This window comes from Monopterus albus, unplaced genomic scaffold (assembly GCF_001952655.1).
Source record: "Monopterus albus unplaced genomic scaffold, M_albus_1.0 scaffold44.1, whole genome shotgun sequence".
Taxonomy (NCBI): Eukaryota; Metazoa; Chordata; class Actinopteri; order Synbranchiformes; family Synbranchidae; genus Monopterus; species Monopterus albus.
This window is the reverse complement of record NW_018127924.1, coordinates 763643-779192: the sequence shown is the minus strand read 5'-3', so window position 1 is coordinate 779192 and position 15550 is coordinate 763643. Positions and strand designations below refer to the sequence as shown.

Here is a 15550-nt window from a genome sequence, read left to right as displayed (position 1 = left end):
GTCTTTTTTTGTTTTTTTTTTTTTTTTTTTTTTTTTTTTTCCTGCGGGAGGGTGAACCGATGTCAGACTGAAGGAACAGCTTGTTCCTGGAAAGCTGCACTTGAAATTTTTGGAAAATGGTTACAAAAGAGTTTAAATAATGGTGTGGCATTACTGAAATATGTTTCATGTTCATGCAGGTTGGCTGTAATTCCAATGAAGATGTGGCGAATTTTGCCGTGGACTCACTCAGGCAGTTGTCCATGAAATTTTTGGAGAAGGGGGAGCTGGCCAACTTCAGATTCCAGAAGGACTTTCTGAGGCCTTTTGAACACATCATGAAAAAGAACAGGTCTGTTGTTCTTTTTGTTCTTTCTGTGTCTCTTCCTGTTTTTTCTTATAGCAGTGGGGAAGCATATATTTGGTTCATGCAGGAAAAAGCAGAAAGCCAGCAATTCAACATTTATGTTTGCATTACATTTTAAATCGGTCCAAATTTGTCCTGAGTGGAATTTAAATAGCTATCATTTCTAAATGAGTTGGATTCTGCTTGTGAAATCATCTGTGTCCAGAACGTCAGAAGGCAAGCCGTCTTACTGTAGCACACTTTTTCATTGATGTGAAAGAGGAGTAGCAGTGCAAGTATAAATCCACCCACAGACTGAGCAGGTTGAGAGCTTCATCTGAGAGCAGATGGCAGGCAGCCATATAAACCCCGCAGCAAAGCTTGTCCATTAGACTCACTCATACTGCTCTGTGTTGGTGGGTGTGTGTGTGTGTGTGTGTGCGTGTGTGTAATGCTTAGTGGAGACATTGTGTTTCTCTCATTCATAACTACTGAGCAATTAGGAATGCTCCTCACTATGGCAACAGTTGCTGTAAAAACTCTTTGTGCCCAGATTGGCCAGCGCTGAAATAATGATTCTGCCTAAAAAAATCACATTGAGATTGTTGTAAAGAGCTTTTAATTCAAATTGACATCAATGAGAAGATGAATTTCCTTCTTTCTAATTTATTATGCTCCTTTCTTTACTTTTCTCCCCTTATGCTCTTTGTCTCTCCCCTTTGATTCCTCCCTTTCTGTTTACGTTTCTTCCTCAACCCTTGTCACTTTCCATCCCTGTTGTCCTTCCATTTACCTCTCCCATGTCTCTTCTCCAGGTCTCCTACCATCAGAGACATGGTGGTGCGCTGTATAGCCCAGATGGTGAACTCCCAGGCAGCAAACATCCGCTCAGGCTGGAAGAACATCTTCTCTGTCTTCCACCTGGCTGCCTCAGACCAGGATGAAAGCATTGTAGAGCTGGCCTTCCAGACCACCGGCCACATCGTCAGTAAGTCCAACACACATACACGCCTAAGAATGATGAACAATAAACTACAACCCTTCTCATTTCCATTCATCTTGTAAATGTAAGCTTTAACCTCAGTCTTGTTTTTTTTTTTTGTTTGTTTTTTTGTCTTTCCCCTTCTGTTATTCCCCCTTATACACCCACCCCCCCAGCAAACGTATTTGAAAAGCACTTTGCAGCCACTATCGACTCCTTCCAGGATGCCGTTAAGTGTCTATCAGAGTTTGCCTGTAATGCCTCCTTCCCAGACACCAGCATGGAAGCCATCCGCCTCATCCGACACTGCGCCAAATACGTCTCAGAGAGGCCACAGGTCGGGTTTTATTTCTGTCTGTAAAGGTGCCATGCGCTTTGTCCTCACTGACTGTGAGGAATAAAGCAAAATGGTCTCAGTCTTGACATCATAAAGACAATTCATCTGTGCATCAGGGAGGTATGAATGAGTGAGAGAAAGTGTGTGTATGCAGTGCACATCAGGGAGAACTGCACTATGTATGGAAATGTGTATTTGTGTAGGAGGGTGAAGTCTCTCCTCAGGCAGGAATGGGTCACTGGTGAATATGTCTCATTTCTCTGGCAGGCTTTCAAAGACTACACCAGTGATGACATGAATGTAGCACCTGAAGACCGTGTGTGGGTGCGAGGGTGGTTCCCCATTCTCTTCGAGCTCTCCTGTATCATCAACAGGTGTAAACTGGATGTCAGGACCAGGTACGTGTCCTGTAATTTAACACCTATTACTTTATATTCTGAGTGTCAAACCAATAAAAAAAAAAAAGACAAGTATAGATTCTGTACAATCCATTGTTTGCAAGTTAACGCTAGCTAGAAAGAAAAAAAACTTGAATGCTTGTTCTAAAAAAAAAAAAAAAAAAAGCATTTGTGAGTTGTAATATCAGGGACAAATCTGTGTGTGCATTTCCCAGGGGGCTGACAGTGATGTTTGAAGTGATGAAGACCTACGGGCACACTTTTGAAAAACACTGGTGGCAAGACCTATTCCGAATTGTCTTTAGGATCTTTGATAACATGAAGCTGCCTGAGCAGCAGACTGAGGTAAACAGCTGTTTCACATCCAGGTGTTTTAATGGCTGTTTTGATTGTCCTCTTTGGTGGAAACCCATGTAAATACTGTTGGTTTGTGTAACTTCTCTAAAAGAGAATGCAGTCTTTAATCTTACAGTAGACTGTAGTTTTGTTGTTATGTGGATAGTAAAAAAATTCCTCACTTGGTTTGTGGTGTGCCCTCAGAAAGCAGAGTGGATGACCACCACCTGCAACCATGCACTTTATGCCATCTGTGATGTCTTCACCCAGTACTTTGAGTCTCTCAGCGACATCCTGCTGGATGACATTCTGGCCCAGCTCTACTGGTGTGTGCAGCAAGGTGAGTACACAACCGCATTGCTCTCCTGTCAGGTGTTTTATTAAACCCATGACTCCCATGTTGGATTTGTGTGGTTTACTTTAAAGATGCCATGCGCATTGTTCTCATTAATTGTAAGGAATAAAGCAAGGAGCATTGAGCTGTTCTTCAGATTAGGTCAAGTTAGAGGCAGAAGAAAGTGGACGTGATGGTGTTACTTGTGCAGGTTTGCTACAGTGTGAGTGTTTGTCACTTCTTTCATGAGTTACTGACCTTAAACTAGGTTTGGCTGAGGTGACAGCTTGGAAATTGCCTCTGAGCTTTTATGGACTGCATCAGTTCTGGTCCATCACTTTATAACATGAAAGATAAGCAGGTGATCAGTGAGTTCTTTTGGTTGTTTATTGGGAAATACAGTAAATGCAAAGGAGAAATCTCAGCAGACTGTATATGTTAGTGCATTTTTAAATTGATAATTGTCTTGCCTTTCCCTCCTCTCGGCCCAACCCTTCCACCTCCCCCTCCTCCTCCTCCTCATCTTCTGTGTGTCTGTAGATAATGAGCAGCTTGCCCGTTCAGGCACCAACTGTCTAGAGAATGTGGTCATCTTGAATGGAGAGAAGTTTTCTCCAGAGACCTGGGATAAGACCTGTAACTGCATGCTGGACATCTTCAAAACCACCATCCCACATGTGTAAGCTGTTGTGCTTAATACAGAACTGTTCCCTCTTAAGAGTCAGAAAATAAACCGTGCTGTTTATATTTACACAAGGATTTAAAGTGTTGAACGTTAATTACTAAATCAAAGTTGTAAATAGAATTACATGAATTTGTACGGTCTTGTTTCATTTTTTATACTCAATTTACAGTGAATTTATTATGCAAACTGGTTCTTGAAATACAAACCAGACAAATTCCAAGGAAACAGAAATGATATTCAACAGAGATGTGAACTAAATTAAGACCCTGTTTAGCTTGATGGATTATCTAGCTCAGGTAATTGTCTAACATGGACGTTGTACTTTCTACAAGAAAAATGATGATTTATTGAAGAAGTTCACTTCCCAATTCTCAGCCTGTTAACATGGAGACCAGCGGGAGCGGAGGCAGAACACACAATAACGCCGAGCCTGTCAGACAAGCAGCTGGTGAGGAAACGCACTGTCTGCTGTTTTGCATGTGAAATAATTACCTTTGTTGTGCTACTTAACATCTGTGAAAGTCATTTTTGTGAACTTAAAGTATTTTTTTCATATTTCTTCAGTTTTACTTAGGTTATTCAGTCATCAATCAAATCTAAACAAAAGCTAAATAAATGAATGACTTAAAGAGATATTTATTTATTCAGAGTGTTACTGCTGGGAAACAAAATATTCAGATTGCTCATTTCACATGTGTTTCAGTTCATACATATATTTTATACCTGTACTGTCAGTGCATCATTTTAACTAATGTGCATTTATTACAGTGTAGTAAATCTTCTCACTTTGCTCTCAGGACTCCATTTCCCAGAAGTCAGTGGACATCCAGTCTCGTTCTGATGACCAGTACTCCGTCAGCAGTGCTGAGAGAGTTGCCATGGAGAACCGTTGGCATAGTCAATACAGCTCAGCCTCAGGCATGTGTGAGGACGGCTCCAAGAGCAGGACCCCAACAAGTACGTCTGTCGCTTTACTCCAGGATTGACTGTTTTTGCTACTGCGGTTTTTGTCTGTGACTGTGCTCTGATGGAAGCTTAATGGTGTGTACCACAGAGGTCCAGGAGCAACGCTTATTCTCAGCTTTGCTGATAAAGTGCGTCGTGCAGTTGGAGCTGATCCAGACCATTGATAATATCGTGTTTTTCCCTGCCACCAGTAAGAAGGAAGATGCTGAGAACTTTGCTGCTGCTCAGGTACAAAGAGCTGATCACTAATCATTTGATTCAAAACTTGCTAGATCTACTGTAGATCATGTTACCTAAAGTATTTTTATTTCAGTGCTATGCAATTTAAAATAGTAATAATCTGTTATGTGCTTGTTTTTTTTGCAGCGAGATGCTGTGTATGCAGCTGAGGTCCCAGTGGGCACCCAGGACCAGGGCATGTATCGCTACCTGACCTCTGAGCAACTCTTCAAGCTTCTGGACTGCCTGCTGGAGTCGCACCACTTCGCCAAGGCTTTCAACTCCAACCATGAGCAGAGGACCTTACTGTGGAAAGCAGGCAGGGCAACAGACCACTGTCTGCATTTCAGCTGCTTTGCTTATGTTCTTTTGCCAGATTGTATACATGAAGTCAAAGGAAATGGACAGTGGTTTAGGCTGCGATTACACTTTACCTCAGGCTTTGTTGATTCTTGGGGCAATTTGGGAATAATGTTAAAATGGCTGTGATTGTAATTGTGTGCATCTGTATATGTGAATGTTCAAGGTTTCAAAGGCAAGTCGAAACCCAATCTGTTGAAGCAGGAGACCAGCAGCTTGGCTTGCGGCCTGCGCATCCTGTTCCGTATGTACACAGACGAGAAGCGCAAAGATGCCTGGGAGGAGGTCCAGAGACGACTGCTCAAGTAAGGCAGCACACATGTAACGTAATCATCACCAGTGTTTCTGCTGATTCTTCCAAGTAGTCAATGGATGTGAGAATAAAATCCACTCAGCCACCTACACTGATTGTAAATACAAGCATCAGGATTACTGCAGTTACCCTTCAGTTCACCTGTGCCCGTTCCCCACCCTCCCTACAGATGAAGGCTGTAGTACACACAGATGCATTTCACTGACATTCATAATGGCTTCTGTCGCTACTGTGTTCATTTTCTTTGCACTGATGACACTGCTGGCATTTTTTTACAGCCCCTCCTTATTTTTACACAGTAAACAGCTCCTGTTAAAACATATGTTTCATAACATTTGGAATAATAGATATACCTGTGCATATGCCTAGAAATGTGCGCTCAGCTGGACAGAATTCAAAAACCAGTTGGTGCACGTGGTGGGAATTTGTAATGGAAACATAATGAAAACATTCCCAACAACAAATTGTCAACTTGTTAACATGCATGAACTATCTTCTGACAGTAATCAGTTCTCTCAAATGCTTGTCTTTGTGTGCATACTGGACGTTGTCGGAGTTGAGGACTGTTTTGTCGCTTTACTGGGTTTAAGCCCAAGGCATCTCTCAGACAGTCACCAGCTACAGTGTGAGAGTAAAGGACTCGCGCTGAGCAGAAGGATCAGAAGCCACCTCAAAAGAAATCAGACACCACTGGCCCTGAGTGGAGGGGAAGGGTGTTTTAATGTCTCTATCTACTACTAGTTACATGTGGCAAAGGCACAGCGTGTGCACAGCTCTGCAGTTCTCTGGAATAGATGCCATAGTGCTGTATAGATCCAAAGGAGGCAGCACTTTCCTTCATTCAGTCCACACTACTGTTCTCACTGCATCTTTATTCAACGCCTCACAAGAAGCTGTCACCCCGTTTCTCTCCCTGCCTCACCTGGCTCATACTGATGATATTAAGATAAAGCAGAATCATCAGCTGTCTCCCCTACTTTGATTATGACAGAGAAGATGAGAAAGAGGAGGGGGCAGGGTAGGAAGCCTGCATGGAAGAGTGGCACAGAAATCCTAATTCACCAAGATAGTGCTTGTATTTTGTGCCCCCACCCTGTCTTCACCTCACCACACCTCATTCAGGCACACATTAACACATGCGCTGACAGACCCTTGTTTACCAGAGGACATGCACAGCACACATGCGGGTTTGATTAGTTCAGGCCACAAAACAGATTTGGGAGGTGATTGGGTCACAGGGATTGGAGTGTGAGAGAGCTGTGAGTGTGAAGGAGGGAGGGGAGTGAATGGCTAACAGATGGCACCGATGTGAGAAGAGGGCCGCAGGGTTAGAGGAGAAAGGTCAAGGGTCGGCTTCCTCAAGCTTGAACTGTATAGAAACATGTCTAATTGTTTTCATAATAGCCTCAGTCGACAACCTCAATTTTCTGCTACTGAAAGAAAACAGTTTTTCATGTGACAAGTGAGGCAGAGAAGCAGATGCTGTCTCATTAGAGTACAGTACAGAGGAACACAGCTCTGAGAGGTTTCTTTCATAATGTCCAATATTTTTTTCTGTTTTGATACTGTATGTGTTTCTGAACTGTTTCCCTCTCTGTCTGTGTGCTGTAGTGTGTGCAGTGAGGCTGTAGCGTACTTTTTGGCCCTAACCTCAGAGAGCCACAGAGAAGCCTGGACCAACCTGCTGCTTCTCTTCCTCACTAAGGTGCTAAAGATCAGTGATGAAAGGGTAAGAGCCATTCCTGACTGCTGCGGTCTGTGCAAGCAGACGACTTTCAGAGCACTTCTACCATTGCTATTACACGCAACATAAATAAATAAAAAAATAAATAAAAGTTTGGTGAAATCATAATCCATATATCTAAAGCTTGTTGTCATGTGTGCGCCTTGTTTGAAGCTAAATATGCCTCATGCACTGATTTAAGTTTATGGTTTAACTGTTCTTTTTTTTGATTTTTTTAATTAAGACATCACATTGGAGCCATTTTGATATTTTAAGATCTAGGTTTAAAAAAAACCCCAGTAAATAGCAAAAAATGAAGTGCAGTTCTACTTGCATGATAATGCACTAGGACTTAATGTGCCTCTGTTTTTGCCCGACTCTCTCTCTCTCTCTCTCTCACTTGCACCTTTAGTTCAAGGCCCATGCGTCCAATTACTACCCTCTGCTATGTGAGATCATGCAGTTTGACCTGATCCCTGAGCTACGGGCTGTTCTAAGAAAGTTTTACCTGCGGATCGGCCTTGTGTTTAACATTTCCCAGCTGCCCAAGCCTGCACCACAGCCTCTGCTGACACATGTAGAGCGGGAGACGGACACAGCGGTGGGGGAGGAGGCTCAGTGATGATGCGCAACAAGCAGCCTGGGACACACAGCCACCACTGAGGCCTTCACCTCAGATGTGTGCGACTGAACTGCAGCCTCAGTGCTATCCATGTGGTTTACACTGAACACTTTGATTTAAATGGCTGGTTTTCAATCAGCTATCTGCTACCACCCACCCTCATCCTTAACCCTGTCAACACACACACAGGCCAGACACATCACTTGATATTACAATGAAAACAGTACTGTCTTGCACATGGTGTAGCGATGCCTCCACTGGATAAAACTACTGATAAACGACTGACAGTCACCCGTATCTTTGATCTGCTCAGAAGAAATATATTTCAAGAAATGTGTGCTTCTTACTGTATATTTAAAACATAGAGAATGAATGATTTCAACAACATGCAAAGAGACATTTGGTCAAATGTGACATTGGTCACGTACTGATAGTAATGATCTCTGTCTGCACTGCAGATGGTTAACATTAGTATTGATAGTCTCTTGGATAAAACTAGTTGTACAGATCTGTCATTATGTAATATAATCTTATAACACTAGATTTCATTTATTTTTGTTTGTTTGTTTTTTTTTTCTTTAGATTTGCTGCATCAGATTTTTTTTCTTAATGGAGATTTTACTTTTGTGGTAATTTATTTGCGTGTACCATCTCTTGCAGATTGTCCTATTCAGTATGATTTGTAATTGAACAAGACCATGGAAAGTGAAGGGTTAAATTATTCCATTTTACATGTTCTTAGGTGTTAGTGGAAATAGTTGATAACAGGGCTTCTGAAACTGGAAGATGAGAGCAACCCGATTCTTGCTGCTTTTGAATCATTAGTCTGTTTTCATGTTTTCACTCTGGTGTACAAAATCAAGATTTAATAATATATTAAGCTTTCCTTTCTTTGGTGCGGGGGGATGTTGTATGTATGGAGAAAACGACAAATGTTAGCTGTGCTTTAAGTATGAATGGGATGTATTCCTGCTCATGGATGTAGAAAACAAAATGTATATGATACAGCAATGTAAAGTTTTCTATGTTGCAAAAAAGACTATGTACAACTTTCTGTACAATACATCACCTGGCATTCTAATCAGGTTCTAGGTCAAAGTTTTTCAACTTGGTTGATCTGAAATGCTGGATCTCTGATGCCTAAATGATAGAACTATTAGCTGTCTACATTATCAGCCATGACAACATCAGAATAATAACATTTTATTAGAAAATAAACTACAGTGTATATTTACAACTAAAACAAACTACATTAAAATATGCAAATGTATATGGTACAGTCACAGATACAGTATGTCCCTTCTGAGACTTTAATGGGCTAAATCTAAGCCATTAACCTACAATAAACATGTAAGTATGGATATCTGTTTGCAGGAAAACCACAACCTGCATCTGCAGAAAAGGGGGTGGGGTATTAATCTCAGGAGTCCAGCTGATGGGAGCTACATGCCACGGTCTGTTATCCAGGGCCGAGTGTCCATCCTGCTGTTTGGCCTCTGTCTACTGCCTGAGCGTTTTAAAGCCTGTGAGGTGCCGGGCCGTAGCCAGGGCTCTGTGGCAACGGTCTCCACAGAGACACGGCTCTCCAGGGCAGAATGCAGAGACAAGACATCCACTTCATCACTGCACAGCCCCTCTGGAGAATACAGAGGCTTATCTATCACACATTTGTTTCTGAGAGTAAAGAGCATTAAAGGATCATACACACATCGATTGGTTTGGGCTTATCAGTTCCACAGTTTAGAGAAAAGAATTTTTAACTGTTGGTTGAAAAGGTATTAATATAAGACGGGATGTGGGAAAATGTGTGAATACATATAAATTGCATTCACTCATCTCTATCAGTGGAGCAGTGCCGACCTGTGCCCCTCTTTCTTTTGTTTATCAAGCATTTGGCTTATTTATAGGTTTCTGATAAACACAGGCAAGTCAGTCATTTCACCTCACCTGATGTGCCATTGTGTTCACCAGTGTATGAGTCTTGTCTCCTGATGTGTTGCAAGTTGTGGGCTCTGACCTTAGCCTCACCGTTCAGCTCAGTCTCTACAGCTGACGACTGTAGAGACTGAGCTTCTGGCTCCTCCTGATTTTTGGAAACAGCCACGCCCTTTACAAAATAAAATTAAGTAAGAAGGGAGGAATTAACTTTCATTCATCACTTAATGTTAAACCAGAAAAGGATACTGCTCTGTAGTGACTCAGCTCATCAGCTTCATACATCATAGTCATGTCTCCTCCATGGTGCTGTCCTCTCCTGGGGTTCTGCTGGGGGCTGAGGGGGTCTCTGGTGAGTAACACGCTCCTCACTTGGATCGCCACTGTAAAGATCTGACAAAACCCAGAAGTCATGAATCTCTTTACAGCTGGATGAACTATAGAGATCATTCAGTTCGAATATGTATAATAGGGAAATGGTGAACATCGGTTTATTCAAGTCAACCTTTTACATGTATTCCTGCTCATGGATGTAGAAAACAAAATGTATATGATACAGCAATGTAAAGTTTTCTATGTTGCAAAAAAGACTATGTACAACTTTCTGTACAATACATCACCTGGCATTCTAATCAGGTTCTAGGTCAAAGTTTTTCAACTTGGTTGATCTGAAATGCTGGATCTCTGATGCCTAAATGATAGAACTATTAGCTGTCTACATTATCAGCCATGACAACATCAGAATAATAACATTTTATTAGAAAATAAACTACAGTGTCTATTTACAACTAAAACAAACTACATTAAAATATGCAAATGTATATGGTACAGTCACAGATACAGTATGTCCCTTCTGAGACATTCATGGGCTAAATCTAAGCCATTAACCTACAATAAACATGTAAGTATGGATATCTGTTTGCAGGAAAACCACAACCTGCATCTGCAGAAAAGGGGGTGGGGTATTAATCTCAGGAGTCCAGCTGATGGGAGCTACATGCCACGGTCTGTTATCCAGGGCCGAGTGTCCATCCTGCTGTTTGGCCTCTGTCTACTGCCTGAGCGTTTTAAAGCCTGTGAGGTGCCGGGCCGTAGCCAGGGCTCTGTGGCAACGGTCTCCACAGAGACACGGCTCTCCAGGGCAGAATGCAGAGACAAGACATCCACTTCATCACTGCACAGCCCCTCTGGAGAATACAGAGGCTTATCTATCACACATTTGTTTCTGAGAGTAAAGAGCATTAAAGGATCATACACACATCGATTGGTTTGGGCTTATCAGTTCCACAGTTTAGAGAAAAGAATTTTTAACTGTTGGTTGAAAAGGTATTAATATAAGACGGGATGTGGGAAAATGTGTGAATACATATAAATTGCATTCACTCATCTCTATCAGTGGAGCAGTGCCGACCTGTGCCCCTCTTTCTTTTGTTTATCAAGCATTTGGCTTATTTATAGGTTTCTGATAAACACAGGCAAGTCAGTCATTTCACCTCACCTGATGTGCCATTGTGTTCACCAGTGTATGAGTCTTGTCTCCTGATGTGTTGCAAGTTGTGGGCTCTGACCTTAGCCTCACCGTTCAGCTCAGTCTCTACAGCTGACGACTGTAGAGACTGAGCTTCTGGCTCCTCCTGATTTTTGGAAACAGCCACGCCCTTTACAAAATAAAATTAAGTAAGAAGGGAGGAATTAACTTTCATTCATCACTTAATGTTAAACCAGAAAAGGATACTGCTCTGTAGTGACTCAGCTCATCAGCTTCATACATCATAGTCATGTCTCCTCCATGGTGCTGTCCTCTCCTGGGGTTCTGCTGGGGGCTGAGGGGGTCTCTGGTGAGTAACACGCTCCTCACTTGGATTGCCACTGTAAAGATCTGACAAAACCCAGAAGTCATGAATCTCTTTACAGCTGGATGAACTATAGAGATCATTCAGTTCAAATATGTATAATAGGGAAATGGTGAACATCGGTTTATTCAAGTCAACCTTTTACTGAGAGGAGGTGAGATGAAAAAGGATAGGAGAGAAAGTAGTTTTTTTTTTATCTATCCACTTCTCAATTTCTCTACTGCCCACATTCCCAGTGTCTGGCATCGGGCTATCGCCACCTTGCAGCTGGCACCCTGCACCCTGAACAGGCACCAGCTGCAACACAGAGACATGAGCTGGCACGTGCCACCGTTATCCTGGCTCTGGGACAAAGAGACAGACTGATGTAGAATTAGTATTGTGAGGGTACATGTAGCTGACCTCCCAAGCCATGTCACGTTTATGGAAAATGTCTGGAGACATAGAAAAACAGGAATCCCAAAGAGTGCTTTGTCCATGGAAACACTATTCTCACTTGAAAGAAAAAGGGAACCTGGACAGTTGTTACAAACAGGTAATGTCTGCCAGACATACCAATGAAAGCAGTGTCAGATGGCAACAAGGTGTCACTGTGGATGAAGCGCCCAGGTTTGTTCCTCTGAGAGAAGACATAAACACACACAGGCACCAGTAAACCTCTCCATTTAAGAAGAATATATGCAGATGAGATTGACTTGTGTACTTTGCCAGATTCAAAGTACAGAATTGTAATATGAACACTCACAGGATATTGGCTCAGTTGCTGGTCCAAAATATCTGTAGAGAAAGACAGGACAATCCGTTAAAGAGCACAACAGGCGGAGGGGAAATTTGTGCAGGTGTGTGTATCTGCTCACTGACCATGCTCTTGTTCCTTCTTCATACGCATGATTTTGCTTTGTTGTTCGTGTAGAAGCGCCTGCTGCTGGATGTCCAGACTCTGTGCATCAGTGGGAGGGTCAGGGTACATGTGAAGGAACTCCTCACGGGATGCTGTGTCTGACAAATGCAAAGGTAAGAAAACTCAAACGCTCTATCTGTACTACAGTTGAAATCAAATGGCTTTCAGGTTGTATTCTTTGATGCAGCCATAACAATTGCATTAGAATGGAATATAAAGAATAAGAAAGGTGATGGCAGGAAGTACAGATTAGAGCCAGACATTAAATGAGAAACCAGCAATCGAAACCAGTATTTTGTTGGTTTTTACAAGCTGGTGTCTTTCAGACTCCTACATAAACTTGGTCTGGGAACACATTCAAAGCCATTTACTTGGTTGCTGACATTACAGCCTCCATTTATGCTGCCAGACTGCCCATCACTGATGCACACATCCAATGACCACATGAGATTAAAGTTTGAGTGTAGCTAGAGGGAGACAACTGATCAGGTTCCAGAAACCACCTGGCATTGATCCTCTTCCCTTGTCCTTACAGCGCTATGATATAAGAGGGGTCCTAAATGACTTCTTCAAATTTGTAAAAGTTCATTGGTTCAGAGTAGAGAAGCAAAGTAAGCAATATCATCCCTGTTACTGAGTGATAGAAGTAAGATAAAGAAATAGTAACTTTCACAAAAAAGTAACTACTTGATACCTGGGTCATATAAAAGGAAGTGACACTGGCAGGCAGAGGGTCACTGCTTGTAAATCTGCAGTCTAGGGCACATTTGAGATCACACAGAAACTGACAAAGGGTATTTTTGTCTTGCAGTGACCTGAGGGCGATCTTATTGGTAAGTAAAAATATGGCTTCATTAAATAAAAAACCATGTTCACTCATCAATGAATGTGCCTTTCATTACCTCTGTATTTAAGCTGGTTGAACTCCCTGATGTTCTGCATGTTAACACATGCAGCATCAGAGAACGGTCTCCTAGTTGTCTGCTGGTCAACTTTTATGTGCACCGATTCAGAGGCATCCACCCTGGGTCGTCCTCTGTGCCTGAGCAATGGAAGAAAACAGCACGTTAAACAGGCTGAATGCCCTTCAGCAACATGGATCATACATTAGTGCAGTAATAAGTCTGTGAAACTAATCTGAATGGAGATTAGATAGTCACTTTGACCTGGCTCACCTTCATTAGCTTAGAGCACACAAAAGCACCCTAAACAGCCATTTAACAAGACAGAATTAGTGCTTCGTCTTCACCTCAGTACATTTTGGGGGTGTATTAGGTCAAACTGAAGCCGAAGGGGTAGAGCTTCTCTAAAACACCCATTTTTAGCCAAGAAGAAAATTCTAAAATCCCATATATTCTGTGGACATTATCCACATTACTGCTGCTGTGCAGTGGTAATTGACTGTAATACCTGCTGGGGGGAGTGAAGTGACTCTCCTGTCGATCTGTTTGGCCCAACTGAGCCTCTATTTGTCTCTGCTCTTCCCTTAGATACCTGCAGAGGCCTGACAGCTCTCTGATCACTTCCTGTTGACCATCTAAAGCAAGCCGACAGAGAGAAGGAAGGCAGAGACAAGGATGGGAGCGATAAATGTTTAAGTGGCAATTTATGATTTACAAGCAGCCGGGCTTTGATTTTTTTTTTCTTTTTAGTGTGTTGTGTAAAGATAACTCAAAACAATCTTACTTTGCAGCGGGGGTATTTTTGGCCGGACTCGTCTGTAGTGTGGTGCCGATGCACAGTGCACCTGTTGTTGAAATTGTGAGCATGCTTTTATTTTAGATTTTCACCATTACATATTTGATATGAAAATATTTGCATTCGTTAGTGACATACAGTCCTGGAGGAGGACTGGCTCACAGCAGAGAAAGGTCTGAAGGTCATAGGGTTTGTCAGCTTGTTCTGCATGGTTGGGATAGGAGGAGATGGTTCTCTCTGCAAATTTAGAAGCAGAATCACATCTTGACAAAAATGTTCAGCAAAACAATACCAGTATGTTTTCAGACTTACTGTACCTTATAACTGAGCTGTGACTGTTTCTCCTGTCTGTCCCCAGTGCTCTCAGGAATTGTTTTCTCTGTCTCTTGTTCCTGTCGCACCCTCTTTTCCTTCTCTTGTCGTGTTTTAGCTTCATGGGTCCAACTTTGGTTCTCCAGTCTGTGCTGTAGAAGGAGTACAGAAAACAAATTTTCAGTGGCACACCCAGTGAAAGGAAACCCCTCTAACTGTAAGGAAGGAGACAAGAGAATAACTCCTCACCAAACTCTTCTTTTGCTTCCTTTGCTCTTCCTCATATTCCCACTGTATTCGAGCCCTTTGCTCTGCCAGCCTCTTCTCCTCTTTCTCCTCCTCAGCCCTCCTTCGTTCTCTCTCCTCTGCCTGTTTTCTCTTGTTTTCCTCTATCTGTTGGTAGTGATAAAGTTAGAACTACATCTTATATAACTACAACTCATCAGCAGCTACTTGTCCCCAGCGATGTGGTTGAAACCAATATAAAATTTTCTGAGGGGTTCACACACCAAAGCATATCATGCTTTTTTTTTTTAATTAACACCTTTATCTATCAGCCAAGCAGTTACCTGCATAAATTAAGGTTTGTGATTCAGGAACTACCTGTTGTTTCAGGGCTTCTTTATAGCTGTCCTGCCTGTGGAGCTGTTGCGAAGTTGGCTGATTGTTAAAACCTGCAAGGACATGTAGGAGGGTTGTCATTTAGAGCAATATATACACACAATCAGATGTATGTAAAATGCACTGTACTACTTTGGCACAGTCACCCAGAGAGACTGAAGACTACCTGATAGCTGATGGGAAAGGGGATTCCTGGCTTCAGCTTCAAGAGTGTGTCCATTCCTCATCAAAACCTTTTGTGTCTGTCCACTATTAGTGAGCACAGGATTCCTATAAGACTCCTCAATGATCCTGTGCATTTGATTCAGGTCACCTGAGGGCATTTCAGTTATTTGTAATGATACAACACAACAGTATCAGTAGTAACCTTATTAAAACAGGGCAACTAACTTACTAAAAAGGTTGCCTTTTTGGTCTTTGATTGGAGCGCCTCCCCCACTTCTCCCCCAGGGGTTGTATGCCATCATCTCAGCCTCTATCTTGGCCTCATATTGCTCCTTCTCTTCTTTCTCCCTTCTTTTAAGCTCCTCTCTTTCTTTGATCTGGACATAAGGAAGGCAAGATGTTTCAGACAATGCACTTTGCACTTCTGTCCCTTGACATAGTTGTGTTTATGTTTGTCTGCTAGTC

At 42.2% G+C, this 15550-nt stretch overlaps 2 protein-coding genes across 6 annotated transcripts in view; one reads left to right on the top strand and one right to left on the bottom strand.

Moving 5' to 3' along the window:
* The window catches only part of arfgef1 (ADP-ribosylation factor guanine nucleotide-exchange factor 1 (brefeldin A-inhibited)), a 41635-nt gene extending 32845 nt beyond the window's left edge, over positions 1–8790 (top strand). For both annotated transcript variants that reach the window (XM_020599924.1, XM_020599923.1), the window contains 14 exons: positions 180–331; positions 1141–1313; positions 1484–1644; positions 1912–2042; positions 2258–2387; positions 2583–2718; positions 3253–3391; positions 3773–3845; positions 4195–4354; positions 4452–4591; positions 4730–4901; positions 5109–5247; positions 6867–6984; positions 7391–8790. In XM_020599924.1, the coding sequence (XP_020455580.1) occupies positions 180–331; positions 1141–1313; positions 1484–1644; positions 1912–2042; positions 2258–2387; positions 2583–2718; positions 3253–3391; positions 3773–3845; positions 4195–4354; positions 4452–4591; positions 4730–4901; positions 5109–5247; positions 6867–6984; positions 7391–7600 (2034 nt within the window). In that variant the 3' untranslated portion in view covers positions 7601–8790. The remainder of the gene's footprint in view (positions 1–179; positions 332–1140; positions 1314–1483; positions 1645–1911; positions 2043–2257; positions 2388–2582; positions 2719–3252; positions 3392–3772; positions 3846–4194; positions 4355–4451; positions 4592–4729; positions 4902–5108; positions 5248–6866; positions 6985–7390) is intronic.
* A 135-nt stretch (positions 8791–8925) lies between these two features.
* The window catches only part of cspp1a (centrosome and spindle pole associated protein 1a), a 14354-nt gene continuing 7729 nt past the window's right edge, over positions 8926–15550 (bottom strand). The window contains exons 15-29 of one of the 4 annotated variants that reach the window (XM_020599927.1): positions 15315–15462; positions 15087–15233; positions 14903–14973; positions 14549–14692; positions 14305–14451; positions 14126–14224; positions 13976–14036; positions 13700–13826; positions 13192–13331; positions 12250–12387; positions 12134–12165; positions 11944–12007; positions 9819–9928; positions 9548–9707; positions 8926–9236 (exon numbers count right to left, since the gene is read on the bottom strand). In XM_020599927.1, the coding sequence (XP_020455583.1) occupies positions 9043–9236; positions 9548–9707; positions 9819–9928; positions 11944–12007; positions 12134–12165; positions 12250–12387; positions 13192–13331; positions 13700–13826; positions 13976–14036; positions 14126–14224; positions 14305–14451; positions 14549–14692; positions 14903–14973; positions 15087–15233; positions 15315–15462 (1782 nt within the window). In that variant the 3' untranslated portion in view covers positions 8926–9042. Of the gene's footprint in view, positions 9275–9547; positions 9708–9784; positions 9929–10053; positions 10761–11033; positions 11194–11270; positions 11415–11943; positions 12008–12133; positions 12166–12249; positions 12388–13191; positions 13332–13699; positions 13827–13975; positions 14037–14125; positions 14225–14304; positions 14452–14548; positions 14693–14902; positions 14974–15086; positions 15234–15314; positions 15463–15550 lie in introns of those variants that run through there. The other 3 variants (XM_020599926.1, XM_020599929.1, XM_020599928.1) reach the window with 3 other exon arrangements.